The 20,526-nt window shown below is 35.8% G+C and overlaps 1 protein-coding gene across 1 annotated transcript in view; it reads right to left on the bottom strand.

Annotated features, from left to right (window-relative positions):
• The window catches only part of LOC144440768 (uncharacterized), a 176,060-nt gene that overhangs the window by 81,665 nt on the left and 73,869 nt on the right, over positions 1-20,526 (bottom strand). The window contains exons 9-10 of the mRNA XM_078130147.1: positions 17,406-17,544; positions 3,524-3,763 (exon numbers count right to left, since the gene is read on the bottom strand). Coding sequence (XP_077986273.1) covers positions 3,524-3,763; positions 17,406-17,544 — 379 coding nt within the window. The remainder of the gene's footprint in view (positions 1-3,523; positions 3,764-17,405; positions 17,545-20,526) is intronic.

Genomic DNA, 20,526 nt, shown 5'->3' with positions numbered 1-20,526 from the left:
TGTAGTTTAATGATCTCACCAACCTACAATAAAGTCAGTATACAGTGTAGTTTAATGATCTCACTACCCTACAATGCTAACTACAATGTACAATCAGTGTTGTTCAATTATCTCACCAATCTACAATGCAGTCAGTATACAGTGTAGTTTAATGATCTCACCAACCTACAATGCTAACCACAATGCACAATCAGTGTAGTTTAATGATTTCACCACCCTACAATGCTAACTACAATGCACAATCAGTGTAGTTCAATTATCTCACCAACCTAAAATGCAGACAGTATACAATGTAGTTTAATGATTTCACCACCCTACAATGCTAACTACAATGCACAATCAGTAGAGTTTAATGATCTCACCAACTTACAATGCAGTCAGTATACAGTGTAGTTTAATGATCTCACCAACCTACAATGCTAACTACAATGCACAATCAGTGTAGTTTAATGATCTCACCAACCTACAATGCTAACTACAATGTACAATCAGTGTTGTTTAATGATTTCACCAACCTACAATGCTAACTACAATGTACAATCAGTGTAGTTTAATGATCTCACCAACCTACAATGCTAACTACAATGCACAATCAGTGTAGTTTAATGATCTCACCAACCTACAATGCTAACTACAATGCACAATCAGTGTAGTTTAATGATCTCACCAACCTACAATGCACAGTCAGTATACAATGTAGTTTAATGATCTCACCAAGCTACAATGCTAACTACAATGCACAATCAGTGTAGTTTAATGATCTCACCAAGCTACAATGCTAACTACAATGCACAATCTGTGGTTTAATGATCTCACCATCCTACAATGCTAACTACAATGCACAATCAGTGTAGTTTAATGATCTCACCAACCTACAATGCTAACTACAATGCACAATCAGTGTAGTTTAATGATCTCACCAACCTACAATGCTAATTACAATGTACAATCAGTGTAGTTCAATGATCTCACCAACCTACAATGCTAATTACAATGTACAATCAAAATAGTTTAATGATCTCACCAACCTACAATCCTAACTACAATGTACAATCAGTGTTGTTCAATTATCTCACCAATCTACAATGCAGTCAGTATACAATGTAGTTTAATGATCTCACTACCCTACAATGCTAACTACAATGCACAATCAGTGTAGTTCAATGATCTCACCTACCTACAATGCTAACTACAATGTACAATCAGTGTTGTTCAATTATCTCACCAATCTACAATGCAGTCAGTATACAGTGTAGTTTAATGATCTCACCAACCTACAATGCTAACCACAATGCACAATCAGTGTAGTTTAATGATTTCACCACCCTACAATGCTAACTACAATGCACAATCAGTGTAGTTCAATGATCTCACCAACCTACAATGCAGACAGTATACAATGTAGTTTAATGATCTCACCAACCTACAATGCTAACTACAATGCACAATCAGTGTAGTTTAATGATCTCACCAACCTACAATAGTCAGTATACAGTGTAGTTTAATGATCTCACAACCCTACAATGCTAACTACAATGCACTATCAGTACAGTTTAATGATCTCACCAACTTACAATGCAGTCAGTATACAGTGTAGTTCAATGATCTCACCAACCTACAATGCTAACTACAATGCACAATCAGTGTAGTTTAATGATCTCACCAATCTACAATGCACAGTCAGTATACAATGTAGTTTAATGATTTCACCAACCTACAATGCTAACTACAATGTACAATCAGTGTAGTTTAATGATCTCAACCACCTACAATCCTAACTACAATGCACAATCAGTAGAGTTTAATGATCTCAGCAACCTACAATGCAGTCAGTATACAGTGTAGTTTAATGATCTCAACCACCTACAATCCTAACTACAATGCACAATCAGTACAGTTTAATGATCTCAGCCACCTACAATCCTAACTACAATGCACAATCAGTAGAGTTTAATGATCTCTGTCACCTACAATCCTAACTACAATGCACAATCAGTACAGTTTAATGATCTCACCAACCTACAATGCACAGTCAGTATACAATGTAGTTTAATGATCTCAACCACCTACAATCCTAACTACAATGCACAATCAGTGTAGTTTAATGATCTCAACCACCTACAATGCAGTCAGTATACAGTGTAGTTTAATGATCTCAGCAACCTACAATCCTAACTACAATGCACAATCAGTAGAGTTTAATGATCTCACCAACCTACAATGCTAACTACAATGTACAATCAGTGTAGTTTAATGATCTCAACCACCTACAATCCTAACTACAATGCACAATCAGTGTAGTTTAATGATCTCAACCACCTACAATGCAGTCAGTATACAGTGTAGTTTAATGATCTCAGCAACCTACAATGCTAACTACAATGCACAATCAGTAGAGTTTAATGATCTCACCACCCTACAATGCTAACTACAATGCACAATCAGTGTAGTTTAATGATCTCAACCACCTACAATCCTAACTACAATGCACAATCAGTAGAGTTTAATGATCTCAGCAACCTACAATGCAGTCAGTATACAGTGTAGTTTAATGATCTCAGCAACCTACAATCCTAACTACAATGCACAATCAGTAGAGTTTAATGATCTCAACCACCTACAATCCTAACTACAATGCACAATCAGTGTAGTTTAATGATCTCACCAACCTACAATGCTAACTACAATGTACAATCAGTGTAGTTTAATGATCTCAACCACCTACAATCCTAACTACAATGCACAATCAGTAGAGTTTAATGGTCTCACCAACCTACAATGCAGTCAGTATACAGTGTAGTTTAATGATCTCAACCACCTACAATCCTAACTACAATGCACAATCAGTGTAGTTTAATGATCTCAGCAACCTACAATCCTAACTACAATGCACAATCAGTAGAGTTTAATGATCTCAACCACCTACAATCCTAACTACAATGCACAATCAGTGTAGTTTAATGATCTCACCAACCTACAATCCTAACTACAATGCACAATCAGTGTAGTTTAATGATCTCACCAACCTACAATGCTAACTACAATGTACAACCAGTGTAGTTTAATGATCTCACCAACCTACAATCCTAACTACAATGCACAATCAGTGTAGTTTAATGATCTCACCAACCTACAATGCTAACTACAATGCACAATCAGTGTAGTTTAATGATCTCACCAATCTACAATGCACAGTCAGTATACAGTGTAGTTTAATGATCTCAGCAACCTACAATCCTAACTACAATGCACAATCAGTAGAGTTTAATGATCTCAGCAACCTACAATCCTAACTACAATGCACAATCAGTAGAGTTTAATGATCTCAACCACCTACAATGCAGTCAGTATACAGTGTAGTTTAATGATCTCAGCAACCTACAATCCTAACTACAATGCACAATCAGTAGAGTTTAATGATCTCTGTCAATGAAAATCACAGGTAATTCATACTTCATCTGGAAAAAAACAACCTAAGTAGAGAGAGAGACAGCTCAACTCAGTTGTGACATGCACAACATACCTTTTTTCTACCAAACAATAACACTTCTCTGAATCTTTTGATTTCTTTTTCCATATCTTGTCCACTGGTAGCCAATTTAGTTCCTATTTTGACAGGTGCTATTGCTAAGTCTGTGCTTGGTAACTCTTGCTGGTTTTCTTCCTCTTCAGAAGGGCTTTGTTTCTCAGGACTGTTATAGCCCGACTCCACCATGGGATGGTCTCTGAGAAGCATTTCAGCTATATCTGTACCTACAACAGTCTGAAAACATGCAACAAGATTACACAAAGTAGTTGTACTACCAATGTCAATAAATCGCTGCATTTCAGGCCATCTAGTGTGGAGCACATTGAATGCATACTGGGTTCTTGCATTTGTCAACTAATATCATGACCACACCTGCATTAAAATTTTAGGTGACAAATAACAAATATGCATCCTGATAAACATGTACATCCAAGTGTATATGTAAATTGTATACGTGGACAGGTTAGTAACACCAATGGTATTACAGCACACCTGTACATCCAAGTGTATAATTACAGAATTGTAGATGTAGACAGGTTAGTAACACCAACGGTATTACAGCACACCTGTACATCCAAGTGTATAATTATGTAAATTGTAGATGTAGACAGGTTAGTAACACCAACGGTATTACAGCATACCTGTACATCCAAGTGTATAATTATGTAAATTGTATACGTAGACAGGTTAGTAACACCAACGGTATTACAGCACACCTGTACATCCAAGTGTATAATTATATAAATTGTAGATGTAGACAGGTTAGTAACACCAACGGTATTACAGCACACCTGTACATCCAAGTGTATAATTATATAAATTGTAGATGTAGACAGGTTAGTAACACCAACGGTATTACAGCACACCTGTACATCCAAGTGTATAATTATATAAATTGTAGATGTAGACAGGTTAGTAACACCAAAGGTATTACAGCACACCTGTACATCCAAGTGTATAATTATGTAAATTGTAGATGTAGACAGGTTAGTAACACCAATGGTATTACAGCACACCTGTACATCCAAGTGTATAATTATATAAATTGTAGATGTAGACAGGTTAGTAACACCAACGGTATTACAGCACACCTAATATGGGTACATCCCAAAGTATAATTATGTAAAATGTAGATGTAGACAGGTTAGTAACACCAACGGTATTACAGCACACCTGTACATCCAAGTGTATAATTAATGTAAATTGTAGATGTAGACAGGTTAGTAACACCAACGGTATTACAGCACACCTGTACATCCAAGTGTATAATTATATAAATTGTAGATGTAGACAGGTTAGTAACACCAACGGTATTACAGCACACCTGTACATCCAAGTGTATAATTATATAAATTGTAGATGTAGACAGGTTAGTAACACCAACGGTATTACAGCACACCTGTACATCCAAGTGTATAATTATATAAATTGTAGATGTAGACAGGTTAGTAACACCAATGGTATTACAGCACACCTGTACATCCAAGTGTATAATTAATGTAAATTGTAGATGTAGACAGGTTAGTAACACCAACGGTATTACAGCACACCTGTACATCCAAGTGTATAATTAATGTAAATTGTAGATGTAGACAGGTTAGTAACACCAATGGTATTACAGCACACCTGTACATCCAAGTGTATAATTAATGTAAATTGTAGATGTAGACAGGTTAGTAACACCAACGGTATTACAGCACACCTGTACATCCAAGTGTATAATTATGTAAATTGTAGATGTAGACAGGTTAGTAACACCAACGGTATTACAGCATACCTGTACATCCAAGTGTATAATTATGTAAATTGTATACGTAGACAGGTTAGTAACACCAACGGTATTACAGCACACCTGTACATCCAAGTGTATAATTATATAAATTGTAGATGTAGACAGGTTAGTAACACCAACGGTATTACAGCACACCTGTACATCCAAGTGTATAATTATATAAATTGTAGATGTAGACAGGTTAGTAACACCAACGGTATTACAGCACACCTGTACATCCAAGTGTATAATTATATAAATTGTAGATGTAGACAGGTTAGTAACACCAAAGGTATTACAGCACACCTGTACATCCAAGTGTATAATTATGTAAATTGTAGATGTAGACAGGTTAGTAACACCAATGGTATTACAGCACACCTGTACATCCAAGTGTATAATTATATAAATTGTAGATGTAGACAGGTTAGTAACACCAACGGTATTACAGCACACCTAATATGGGTACATCCCAAAGTATAATTATGTAAAATGTAGATGTAGACAGGTTAGTAACACCAACGGTATTACAGCACACCTGTACATCCAAGTGTATAATTAATGTAAATTGTAGATGTAGACAGGTTAGTAACACCAATGGTATTACAGCACACCTGTACATCCAAGTGTATAATTAATGTAAATTGTAGATGTAGACAGGTTAGTAACACCAACGGTATTACAGCACACCTGTACATCCAAGTGTATAATTATGTAAATTGTAGATGTAGACAGGTTAGTAACACCAACGGTATTACAGCATACCTGTACATCCAAGTGTATAATTATGTAAATTGTATACGTAGACAGGTTAGTAACACCAACGGTATTACAGCACACCTGTACATCCAAGTGTATAATTATATAAATTGTAGATGTAGACAGGTTAGTAACACCAACGGTATTACAGCACACCTGTACATCCAAGTGTATAATTATATAAATTGTAGATGTAGACAGGTTAGTAACACCAACGGTATTACAGCACACCTGTACATCCAAGTGTATAATTATATAAATTGTAGATGTAGACAGGTTAGTAACACCAAAGGTATTACAGCACACCTGTACATCCAAGTGTATAATTATGTAAATTGTAGATGTAGACAGGTTAGTAACACCAATGGTATTACAGCACACCTGTACATCCAAGTGTATAATTATATAAATTGTAGATGTAGACAGGTTAGTAACACCAACGGTATTACAGCACACCTAATATGGGTACATCCCAAAGTATAATTATGTAAAATGTAGATGTAGACAGGTTAGTAACACCAACGGTATTACAGCACACCTGTACATCCAAGTGTATAATTAATGTAAATTGTAGATGTAGACAGGTTAGTAACACCAACGGTATTACAGCACACCTGTACATCCAAGTGTATAATTATATAAATTGTAGATGTAGACAGGTTAGTAACACCAACGGTATTACAGCACACCTGTACATCCAAGTGTATAATTATATAAATTGTAGATGTAGACAGGTTAGTAACACCAACGGTATTACAGCACACCTGTACATCCAAGTGTATAATTATATAAATTGTAGATGTAGACAGGTTAGTAACACCAACAGTATTACAGCACACCTGTACATCCAAGTGTATAATTAATGTAAATTGTAGATGTAGACAGGTTAGTAACACCAACGGTATTACAGCACACCTGTACATCCAAGTGTATAATTAATGTAAATTGTAGATGTAGACAGGTTAGTAACACCAACAGTATTACAGCACACCTGTACATCCAAGTGTATAATTATGTATATTGTAGATGTAGACAGGTTAGTAACACCAATGGTATTACAGCACACCTGTACATCCAAGTGTATAATTATGTAAATTGTAGATGTAGACAGGTTAGTAACACCAACGGTATTACAGCACACCTGTACATCCAAGTGTATAATTAATGTAAATTGTAGATGTAGACAGGTTAGTAACACCAACAGTATTACAGCACACCTGTACATCCAAGTGTATAATTATGTATATTGTAGATGTAGACAGGTTAGTAACACCAACGGTATTACAGCACACCTATACATCCAAGTGTATAATTATATAAATTGTAGATGTAGACAGGTTAGTAACACCAATGGTATTACAGCACACCTGTACATCCAAGTGTATAATTATGTAAATTGTAGATGTAGACAGGTTAGTAACACCAATGGTATTACAGCACACCTGTACATCCAAGTGTATAATTATATAAATTGTAGATGTAGACAGGTTAGTAACACCAATGGTATTACAGCACACCTGTACATCCAAGTGTATAATTATATAAATTGTAGATGTAGACAGGTTAGTAACACCAACGGTATTACAGCACACCTGTACATCCAAGTGTATAATTATGTAAATTGTAGATGTAGACAGGTTAGTAACACCAACGGTATTACAGCACACCTGTACATCCAAGTGTATAATTATGTAAATTGTAGATGTAGACAGGTTAGTAACACCAACGGTATTACAGCACACCTGTACATCCAAGTGTATAATTAATGTAAATTGTAGATGTAGACAGGTTAGTAACACCAACAGTATTACAGCACACCTGTACATCCAAGTGTATAATTATGTATATTGTAGATGTAGACAGGTTAGTAACACCAATGGTATTACAGCACACCTGTACATCCAAGTGTATAATTAATGTAAATTGTATATGTAGACAGGTTAGTAACACCAATGGTATTACAGCACACCTGTACATCCAAGTGTATAATTATGTATATTGTAGATGTAGACAGGTTAGTAACACCAATGGTATTACAGCACACCTGTACATCCAAGTGTATAATTAATGTAAATTGTAGATGTAGACAGGTTAGTAACACCAACAGTATTACAGCACACCTGTACATCCAAGTGTATAATTATATAAATTGTAGATGTAGACAGGTTAGTAACACCAATGGTATTACAGCACACCTGTACATCCAAGTGTATAATTAATGTAAATTGTAGATGTAGACAGGTTAGTAACACCAATGGTATTACAGCACACCTGTACATCCAAGTGTATAATTACGTAAATTGTAGATGTAGACAGGTTAGTAACACCAACGGTATTACAGCACACCTGTACATCCAAGTGTATAATTATGTAAATTGTAGATGTAGACAGGTTAGTAACACCAACGGTATTACAGCACACCTGTACATCCAAGTGTATAATTAATGTAAATTGTAGATGTAGACAGGTTAGTAACACCAACAGTATTACAGCACACCTGTACATCCAAGTGTATAATTATGTATATTGTAGATGTAGACAGGTTAGTAACACCAATGGTATTACAGCACACCTGTACATCCAAGTGTATAATTAATGTAAATTGTATATGTAGACAGGTTAGTAACATCAATGGTATTACAGCACACCTGTACATCCAAGTGTATAATTATGTATATTGTAGATGTAGACAGGTTAGTAACACCAATGGTATTACAGCACACCTGTACATCCAAGTGTATAATTAATGTAAATTGTAGATGTAGACAGGTTAGTAACACCAACAGTATTACAGCACACCTGTACATCCAAGTGTATAATTATATAAATTGTAGATGTAGACAGGTTAGAAACACCAATGGTATTACAGCACACCTGTACATCCAAGTGTATAATAAATGTAAATTGTAGATGTAGACAGGTTAGTAACACCAATGGTATTACAGCACACCTGTACATCCAAGTGTATAATTACAAAATGGCTGCCAGGTGGCCATATTGGATCGTATCACAACAACAATGAATATGCACATGTATGTCATAAAACACTGTCCTAATACCAACTTTGAATGAGATCTGTTCAAGCATGTCTGAGTTATGGCTTTGGACATGGAAAATTCGCAAACAAAATGGCTGCCAGGCGGCCATATTGGATTGTATCACGATGAAAATGGATACGCACATGTATGTCATAGAACACTGTCCTAATACCAACTTTGAATGAGATCTGTTCAAACATGTCTGAGTTATGGTTTTAGACAGGGAAAATTTGCAAACAAAATGGCTGCCAGGCGGCCATATTGGATCGTATCATGAAACAAATTGACGTGCATATGTATGCCATTGTATGTTGCCCCTGTACCAAGTTTGAAAAAAATCAGTCCAGAAAACGGCTGCGGATGGACGGACGGACGGACGGACGGACAGACGGAACCCAATCCATAAGTCCCTAAGACAGGTTAGTAACACCAACGGTATTACAGCACACCTGTACATCCAAGTGTATAATTATATAAATTGTAGATGTAGACAGGTTAGTAACACCAACGGTATTACAGCACACCTGTACATCCAAGTGTATAATTATATAAATTGTAGATGTAGACAGGTTAGTAACACCAAAGGTATTACAGCACACCTGTACATCCAAGTGTATAATTATGTAAATTGTAGATGTAGACAGGTTAGTAACACCAATGGTATTACAGCACACCTGTACATCCAAGTGTATAATTATATAAATTGTAGATGTAGACAGGTTAGTAACACCAACGGTATTACAGCACACCTAATATGGGTACATCCCAAAGTATAATTATGTAAAATGTAGATGTAGACAGGTTAGTAACACCAACGGTATTACAGCACACCTGTACATCCAAGTGTATAATTATGTATATTGTAGATGTAGACAGGTTAGTAACACCAATGGTATTACAGCACACCTGTACATCCAAGTGTATAATTATGTAAATTGTAGATGTAGACAGGTTAGTAACACCAACGGTATTACAGCACACCTGTACATCCAAGTGTATAATTAATGTAAATTGTAGATGTAGACAGGTTAGTAACACCAACGGTATTACAGCACACCTGTACATCCAAGTGTATAATTAATGTAAATTGTAGATGTAGACAGGTTAGTAACACCAACAGTATTACAGCACACCTGTACATCCAAGTGTATAATTATGTATATTGTAGATGTAGACAGGTTAGTAACACCAACGGTATTACAGCACACCTATACATCCAAGTGTATAATTATATAAATTGTAGATGTAGACAGGTTAGTAACACCAATGGTATTACAGCACACCTGTACATCCAAGTGTATAATTATGTAAATTGTAGATGTAGACAGGTTAGTAACACCAATGGTATTACAGCACACCTGTACATCCAAGTGTATAATTATATAAATTGTAGATGTAGACAGGTTAGTAACACCAATGGTATTACAGCACACCTGTACATCCAAGTGTATAATTATATAAATTGTAGATGTAGACAGGTTAGTAACACCAACGGTATTACAGCACACCTGTACATCCAAGTGTATAATTATGTAAATTGTAGATGTAGACAGGTTAGTAACACCAACGGTATTACAGCACACCTGTACATCCAAGTGTATAATTATATAAATTGTAGATGTAGACAGGTTAGTAACACCAACGGTATTACAGCACACCTGTACATCCAAGTGTATAATTATATAAATTGTAGATGTAGACAGGTTAGTAACACCAAAGGTATTACAGCACACCTGTACATCCAAGTGTATAATTATGTAAATTGTAGATGTAGACAGGTTAGTAACACCAATGGTATTACAGCACACCTGTACATCCAAGTGTATAATTATATAAATTGTAGATGTAGACAGGTTAGTAACACCAACGGTATTACAGCACACCTAATATGGGTACATCCCAAAGTATAATTATGTAAAATGTAGATGTAGACAGGTTAGTAACACCAACGGTATTACAGCACACCTGTACATCCAAGTGTATAATTATGTATATTGTAGATGTAGACAGGTTAGTAACACCAATGGTATTACAGCACACCTGTACATCCAAGTGTATAATTATGTAAATTGTAGATGTAGACAGGTTAGTAACACCAACGGTATTACAGCACACCTGTACATCCAAGTGTATAATTAATGTAAATTGTAGATGTAGACAGGTTAGTAACACCAACGGTATTACAGCACACCTGTACATCCAAGTGTATAATTAATGTAAATTGTAGATGTAGACAGGTTAGTAACACCAACAGTATTACAGCACACCTGTACATCCAAGTGTATAATTATGTATATTGTAGATGTAGACAGGTTAGTAACACCAACGGTATTACAGCACACCTATACATCCAAGTGTATAATTATATAAATTGTAGATGTAGACAGGTTAGTAACACCAATGGTATTACAGCACACCTGTACATCCAAGTGTATAATTATGTAAATTGTAGATGTAGACAGGTTAGTAACACCAATGGTATTACAGCACACCTGTACATCCAAGTGTATAATTATATAAATTGTAGATGTAGACAGGTTAGTAACACCAATGGTATTACAGCACACCTGTACATCCAAGTGTATAATTATATAAATTGTAGATGTAGACAGGTTAGTAACACCAACGGTATTACAGCACACCTGTACATCCAAGTGTATAATTATGTAAATTGTAGATGTAGACAGGTTAGTAACACCAACGGTATTACAGCACACCTGTACATCCAAGTGTATAATTATGTAAATTGTAGATGTAGACAGGTTAGTAACACCAACGGTATTACAGCACACCTGTACATCCAAGTGTATAATTAATGTAAATTGTAGATGTAGACAGGTTAGTAACACCAACAGTATTACAGCACACCTGTACATCCAAGTGTATAATTATGTATATTGTAGATGTAGACAGGTTAGTAACACCAATGGTATTACAGCACACCTGTACATCCAAGTGTATAATTAATGTAAATTGTATATGTAGACAGGTTAGTAACACCAATGGTATTACAGCACACCTGTACATCCAAGTGTATAATTATGTATATTGTAGATGTAGACAGGTTAGTAACACCAATGGTATTACAGCACACCTGTACATCCAAGTGTATAATTAATGTAAATTGTAGATGTAGACAGGTTAGTAACACCAACAGTATTACAGCACACCTGTACATCCAAGTGTATAATTATATAAATTGTAGATGTAGACAGGTTAGTAACACCAATGGTATTACAGCACACCTGTACATCCAAGTGTATAATTAATGTAAATTGTAGATGTAGACAGGTTAGTAACACCAATGGTATTACAGCACACCTGTACATCCAAGTGTATAATTATGTAAATTGTAGATGTAGACAGGTTAGTAACACCAATGGTATTACAGCACACCTGTACATCCAAGTGTATAATTATGTAAATTGTAGATGTAGACAGGTTAGTAACACCAACGGTATTACAGCACACCTGTACATCCAAGTGTATAATTAATGTAAATTGTAGATGTAGACAGGTTAGTAACACCAACAGTATTACAGCACACCTGTACATCCAAGTGTATAATTATGTATATTGTAGATGTAGACAGGTTAGTAACACCAATGGTATTACAGCACACCTGTACATCCAAGTGTATAATTAATGTAAATTGTATATGTAGACAGGTTAGTAACATCAATGGTATTACAGCACACCTGTACATCCAAGTGTATAATTATGTATATTGTAGATGTAGACAGGTTAGTAACACCAATGGTATTACAGCACACCTGTACATCCAAGTGTATAATTAATGTAAATTGTAGATGTAGACAGGTTAGTAACACCAACAGTATTACAGCACACCTGTACATCCAAGTGTATAATTATATAAATTGTAGATGTAGACAGGTTAGAAACACCAATGGTATTACAGCACACCTGTACATCCAAGTGTATAATAAATGTAAATTGTAGATGTAGACAGGTTAGTAACACCAATGGTATTACAGCACACCTGTACATCCAAGTGTATAATTACAAAATGGCTGCCAGGTGGCCATATTGGATCGTATCACAACAACAATGAATATGCACATGTATGTCATAAAACACTGTCCTAATACCAACTTTGAATGAGATCTGTTCAAGCATGTCTGAGTTATGGCTTTGGACATGGAAAATTCGCAAACAAAATGGCTGCCAGGCGGCCATATTGGATTGTATCACGATGAAAATGGATACGCACATGTATGTCATAGAACACTGTCCTAATACCAACTTTGAATGAGATCTGTTCAAACATGTCTGAGTTATGGTTTTAGACAGGGAAAATTTGCAAACAAAATGGCTGCCAGGCGGCCATATTGGATCGTATCATGAAACAAATTGACGTGCATATGTATGCCATTGTATGTTGCCCCTGTACCAAGTTTGAAAAAAATCAGTCCAGAAAACGGCTGCGGATGGACGGACGGACGGACGGACGGAACCCAATCCATAAGTCCCTAAGACAGGTTAGTAACACCAACGGTATTACAGCACACCTGTACATCCAAGTGTATAATTATATAAATTGTAGATGTAGACAGGTTAGTAACACCAACGGTATTACAGCACACCTGTACATCCAAGTGTATAATTATATAAATTGTAGATGTAGACAGGTTAGTAACACCAAAGGTATTACAGCACACCTGTACATCCAAGTGTATAATTATGTAAATTGTAGATGTAGACAGGTTAGTAACACCAATGGTATTACAGCACACCTGTACATCCAAGTGTATAATTATATAAATTGTAGATGTAGACAGGTTAGTAACACCAACGGTATTACAGCACACCTAATATGGGTACATCCCAAAGTATAATTATGTAAAATGTAGATGTAGACAGGTTAGTAACACCAACGGTATTACAGCACACCTGTACATCCAAGTGTATAATTAATGTAAATTGTAGATGTAGACAGGTTAGTAACACCAACGGTATTACAGCACACCTGTACATCCAAGTGTATAATTATATAAATTGTAGATGTAGACAGGTTAGTAACACCAACGGTATTACAGCACACCTGTACATCCAAGTGTATAATTATATAAATTGTAGATGTAGACAGGTTAGTAACACCAACGGTATTACAGCACACCTGTACATCCAAGTGTATAATTATATAAATTGTAGATGTAGACAGGTTAGTAACACCAATGGTATTACAGCACACCTGTACATCCAAGTGTATAATTAATGTAAATTGTAGATGTAGACAGGTTAGTAACACCAACGGTATTACAGCACACCTGTACATCCAAGTGTATAATTAATGTAAATTGTAGATGTAGACAGGTTAGTAACACCAACAGTATTACAGCACACCTGTACATCCAAGTGTATAATTATGTATATTGTAGATGTAGACAGGTTAGTAACACCAATGGTATTACAGCACACCTGTACATCCAAGTGTATAATTATGTAAATTGTAGATGTAGACAGGTTAGTAACACCAACGGTATTACAGCACACCTGTACATCCAAGTGTATAATTAATGTAAATTGTAGATGTAGACAGGTTAGTAACACCAACGGTATTACAGCACACCTGTACATCCAAGTGTATAATTAATGTAAATTGTAGATGTAGACAGGTTAGTAACACCAACAGTATTACAGCACACCTGTACATCCAAGTGTATAATTATGTATATTGTAGATGTAGACAGGTTAGTAACACCAACGGTATTACAGCACACCTATACATCCAAGTGTATAATTATATAAATTGTAGATGTAGACAGGTTAGTAACACCAATGGTATTACAGCACACCTGTACATCCAAGTGTATAATTATGTAAATTGTAGATGTAGACAGGTTAGTAACACCAATGGTATTACAGCACACCTGTACATCCAAGTGTATAATTATATAAATTGTAGATGTAGACAGGTTAGTAACACCAACGGTATTACAGCACACCTGTACATCCAAGTGTATAATTATGTAAATTGTAGATGTAGACAGGTTAGTAACACCAACGGTATTACAGCACACCTGTACATCCAAGTGTATAATTATGTAAATTGTAGATGTAGACAGGTTAGTAACACCAACGGTATTACAGCACACCTGTACATCCAAGTGTATAATTAATGTAAATTGTAGATGTAGACAGGTTAGTAACACCAACAGTATTACAGCACACCTGTACATCCAAGTGTATAATTATGTATATTGTAGATGTAGACAGGTTAGTAACACCAATGGTATTACAGCACACCTGTACATCCAAGTGTATAATTAATGTAAATTGTATATGTAGACAGGTTAGTAACACCAATGGTATTACAGCACACCTGTACATCCAAGTGTATAATTATGTATATTGTAGATGTAGACAGGTTAGTAACACCAATGGTATTACAGCACACCTGTACATCCAAGTGTATAATTAATGTAAATTGTAGATGTAGACAGGTTAGTAACACCAACAGTATTACAGCACACCTGTACATCCAAGTGTATAATTATATAAATTGTAGATGTAGACAGGTTAGTAACACCAATGGTATTACAGCACACCTGTACATCCAAGTGTATAATTAATGTAAATTGTAGATGTAGACAGGTTAGTAACATCAATGGTATTACAGCACACCTGTACATCCAAGTGTATAATTATGTAAATTGTAGATGTAGACAGGTTAGTAACACCAACGGTATTACAGCACACCTGTACATCCAAGTGTATAATTATGTAAATTGTAGATGTAGACAGGTTAGTAACACCAACGGTATTACAGCACACCTGTACATCCAAGTGTATAATTAATGTAAATTGTAGATGTAGACAGGTTAGTAACACCAACAGTATTACAGCACACCTGTACATCCAAGTGTATAATTATGTATATTGTAGATGTAGACAGGTTAGTAACACCAATGGTATTACAGCACACCTGTACATCCAAGTGTATAATTAATGTAAATTGTATATGTAGACAGGTTAGTAACATCAATGGTATTACAGCACACCTGTACATCCAAGTGTATAATTATGTATATTGTAGATGTAGACAGGTTAGTAACACCAATGGTATTACAGCACACCTGTACATCCAAGTGTATAATTAATGTAAATTGTAGATGTAGACAGGTTAGTAACACCAACAGTATTACAGCACACCTGTACATCCAAGTGTATAATTATATAAATTGTAGATGTAGACAGGTTAGAAACACCAATGGTATTACAGCACACCTGTACATCCAAGTGTATAATAAATGTAAATTGTAGATGTAGACAGGTTAGTAACACCAATGGTATTACAGCACACCTGTACATCCAAGTGTATAATTACAAAATGGCTGCCAGGTGGCCATATTGGATCGTATCACAACAACAATGAATATGTACATGTATGTCATAAAACACTGTCCTAATACCAACTTTGAATGAGATGAGTTATGGCTTTGGACATGGAAAATTCGCAAACAAAATGGCTGCCAGGCGGCCATATTGGATTGTATCACGATGAAAATGGATACGCACATGTATGTCATAGAACACTGTCCTAATACCAACTTTGAATGAGATCTGTTCAAACATGTCTGAGTTATGGTTTTAGACAGGGAAAATTTGCAAACAAAATGGCTGCCAGGCGGCCATATTGGATCGTATCATGAAACAAATTGACGTGCATATGTATGCCATTGTATGTTGCCCCTGTACCAAGTTTGAAAAAAATCAGTCCAGAAAACGGCTGCGGATGGACGGACGGACGGACGGACGGACAGACGGAACCCAATCCATAAGTCCCCGTCCCGGACTTCGTCCGGCGGGGACTAATAATTTATATTCATGCTATACATCAGAGCCAGTGGCCTAATGTACTGAATTAAGTGAACTTATTGGTCATGCAGTTTTTTACTGCAAGTTGTTTACATACATACATTGTCCACAACCACAGAAAGACAAACAGGCAGGCAGGCAGACACTTTTGACTTTACCATGCCAATAGCACTACTGAACCTTAGTTAAATTGTGCTAATAAAATCTTACTTCTTGGTGTGTATGTAAACTTGTAACCAGGCTGACAAGTGACTAATAATAACAGTAGCATACCAATAGAGCAATGTGTTTTTTGACAGGGACTTATGGTAATTGAACATTTCTAGTTCAAAAGTCTAGTACTTTTAAGAAAACAATACAAGTTATTCATTGACTCATTCATGTCCAATAAACTCATATCTATTCATGATTTAAAGTGATTTCTACATTATACATATGTCATATAGTGAAAAAGTGGATATTTACTTACTCCATTCTGTCTGCATAATAGCACCATCAGTTGCCATAGTAATGCAGCTGATGTCTTATCAACCAGATCAGGGCTATTCTTACATATAGCAGCTCTATCTGTGGCAAATCGGATCACATCACCCTTATGGGTATCATTCCTAAAGGAGGTAAAGTATCATATCTCAACTTTGATTGTAAGCCAAAGACAAAACACAGCTGTGCTTTATTAAAACACTACTGCATCATGTTGTCATATCGTATATCAATTATTCTTACATCTACATGTGCATGCACATTTGAATTGCACCGATGCAATACCACACCAGTCATTGTACATATGTATGCGAGTGTTTCAAAATCAAATGAACACAACAGTGTACATATGTATGTGAGTGTTTCGAAATCAAATGAACACAACAGTGTACATATGTATGTGAGTGTTTCGAAATCAAATGAACACAACAGTGTACATATGTATCACAGTATGTGAGTGTTTTGAAATCAAATGAACACAACAGTGTACATATGTATGTGAGTGTTTTGAAATCAAATGAACACATCAGTGTACATATGTATGTGAGTGTTTTGAAATCAAATGAACACATCAGTGTACATATGTATGTGAGTGTTTTGAAATCAAATGAACACAACAGTGTACATATGTATGTGAGTGTTTTGAAATCAAATGAACACAACAGTGTACATATGTATGTGAGTGTTTTGAAATCAAATGAACACAACAGTGTACATATGTATGTGAGTGTTTTGAAATCAAATGAACACATCAGTGTACATATGTATGTGAGTGTTTTGAAATCAAATGAACACATCAGTGTACATATGTATGTGAGTGTTTTGAAATCAAATGAACACAACAGTGTACATATGTATGTGAGTGTTTTGAAATCAAATGAACACAAGTGTACATATGTATGTGAGTGTTTTGAAATCAAATGAACACAACAGTGTACATATGTATGTGAGTGTTTTGAAATCAAATGAACACATCAGTGTACATATGTATGTGAGTGTTTTGAAATCAAATGAACACATCAGTGTACATATGTATGTGAGTGTTTTGAAATCAAATGAACACAACAGTGTACATATGTATGTGAGTGTTTTGAAATCAAATGAACACAACAGTGTACATATGTATGTGAGTGTTTTGAAATCAAATGAACACAACAGTGTACATATGTATGTGAGTGTTTTGAAATCAATTGAACACAACAGTGTACATATGTATGTGAGTGTTTTGAAATCAAATGAACACAACAGTGTACATATGTAACATAATAATCTTCTTTATTCCCAGAAATATATATACATATACATATATAACAATTCTACAATATATGAAGTATTCAACTTGGGAAAGGGAGACGAAAAATAGTTGTCTTTGCAACTCGTCGAGTCCGTCCCCTTTTACAATCTTAGGGATTAGGAATTACTAATTACTGGGGCTGCTGGTCAAATTGAGTATATTGCAATATTGACAGAATAGAAAAAAATCATAAAGGATTTACAAAATACATTGTATAAATATAGGTGGACAACAACAACAACAACAACAACAACAACAACAACCAAACAAGCAAATACACGAAAAGAAACAACAAATGACCTACTTAAATATACAGACAAACGGTAATCAATCTCTATGAATATGAAGTATAACTAGCTTACAATGATTGGAGATAGTTTTTGAACTCTGTTTGAAAATGACTTCTGCTATTTATGTTGCGAATGTTGTAAGGGATGCTATTCCATAGTTTAGCACCTGCATACTTGACAGTGAACTGACCAGTCCTATGGTTTGCTTTTGGGATAGTAAGGTCGTTTCTGGAGCTCTGTCGTGTTGTGAAGGAGTGTTTAATGGGAGTGAAAAAATCCTGAAAGGTATCCGGTAATCTGAGGTGCAAAACGTCATGAACGAGAACGGCAAGCTGTAATTTGTGCTGTTTGAAAATGTCAAGAATATTCAACCTTTTAAATAATGTATCATAGTATGTGAGTGTTTTGAAATCAAATGAACACAACAGTGTACATATGTATGTGAGTGTTTTGAAATCAAATGAACACAACAGTGTACATATGTATGTGAGTGTTTTGAAATCAAATGAACACAACAGTGTACATATGTATGTGAGTGTTTTGAAATCAAATGAACACAACAGTTACATTTTAATTTTAGTCATCTAATATATCTATATATAAACAGCACCAATGGCATTATAGCACAACTGTATTTGGCTGTTGCTACATGTATGGGCATGTTCTTGTTGCTAGGCACATTTGGTTACATCATCATGTTGTGAATACAACTTCATCTACACATCTCTAGATGCATCCCCAGTCAATTTCAGCCCAATCTGCTCTGTAATTTTGGAATTATAAAATTTTGACAAAAAGACACATTTTTACACCTAATTTGCATATCACTGAAGTGACCATCATCATCATCAATCATTAATTAAAGTCGATTTCCTCCCCATGGCGGGGGTGGGGGTGTCACCGACTGTCCTTCTTTCCATGTGGCAATCACAATCCTTCATTTCTGCCTGTTCCCATAGTCATTGATGTTTAATCCAATCTGTTTACATTGTCCTTCCACCATACTCTTCCATGTCAGCTTTGGTTGCCCTCTCCTTTTTTTCCATCCACCTCCAGATTCCATGCCCTCTTCACTCCTCTCATCTTTCCTCAGCACATGTCCACACCATATCAGACAGCTGCGCCTTGCTACCTCTACAATTGACTCACATAGACCTAGCCGTTCCATTATAGCATCTCTGAGCCAACCCTGTCACTCAATTTGACACCACATATCTTTCTAACCATAGCTCTCTCTCATAATGTTGGTTTCTTATATAGTGCTTTTCCACTCCGTGCTCAAAGCGCTTTACAATTATTACCCCTGGCTCGGATCAGAACGGCACAACGGCCCTTTAGTCTTCCTCAACTCCCCGGGGAGCATACAATCCATTGCAGCCATTTAAGCGTATAGGATTAAAGCCTTCACATTGCAACCTACATCCTACCAGGTCCCCAGTTATACAGCTGGGTTGACTGAGGCACAGTCGTGGTTCAAATCTTGCCCAAGGACTTTAGCCACTCAGAAACAAACAGCAGGCAGC

Source organism: Glandiceps talaboti, chromosome 10 (genome assembly GCF_964340395.1).
Source record: "Glandiceps talaboti chromosome 10, keGlaTala1.1, whole genome shotgun sequence".
Classification (NCBI taxonomy): Eukaryota; Metazoa; Hemichordata; class Enteropneusta; family Spengelidae; genus Glandiceps; species Glandiceps talaboti.
This window is presented reverse-complemented; position numbering and strand designations above follow the sequence as displayed.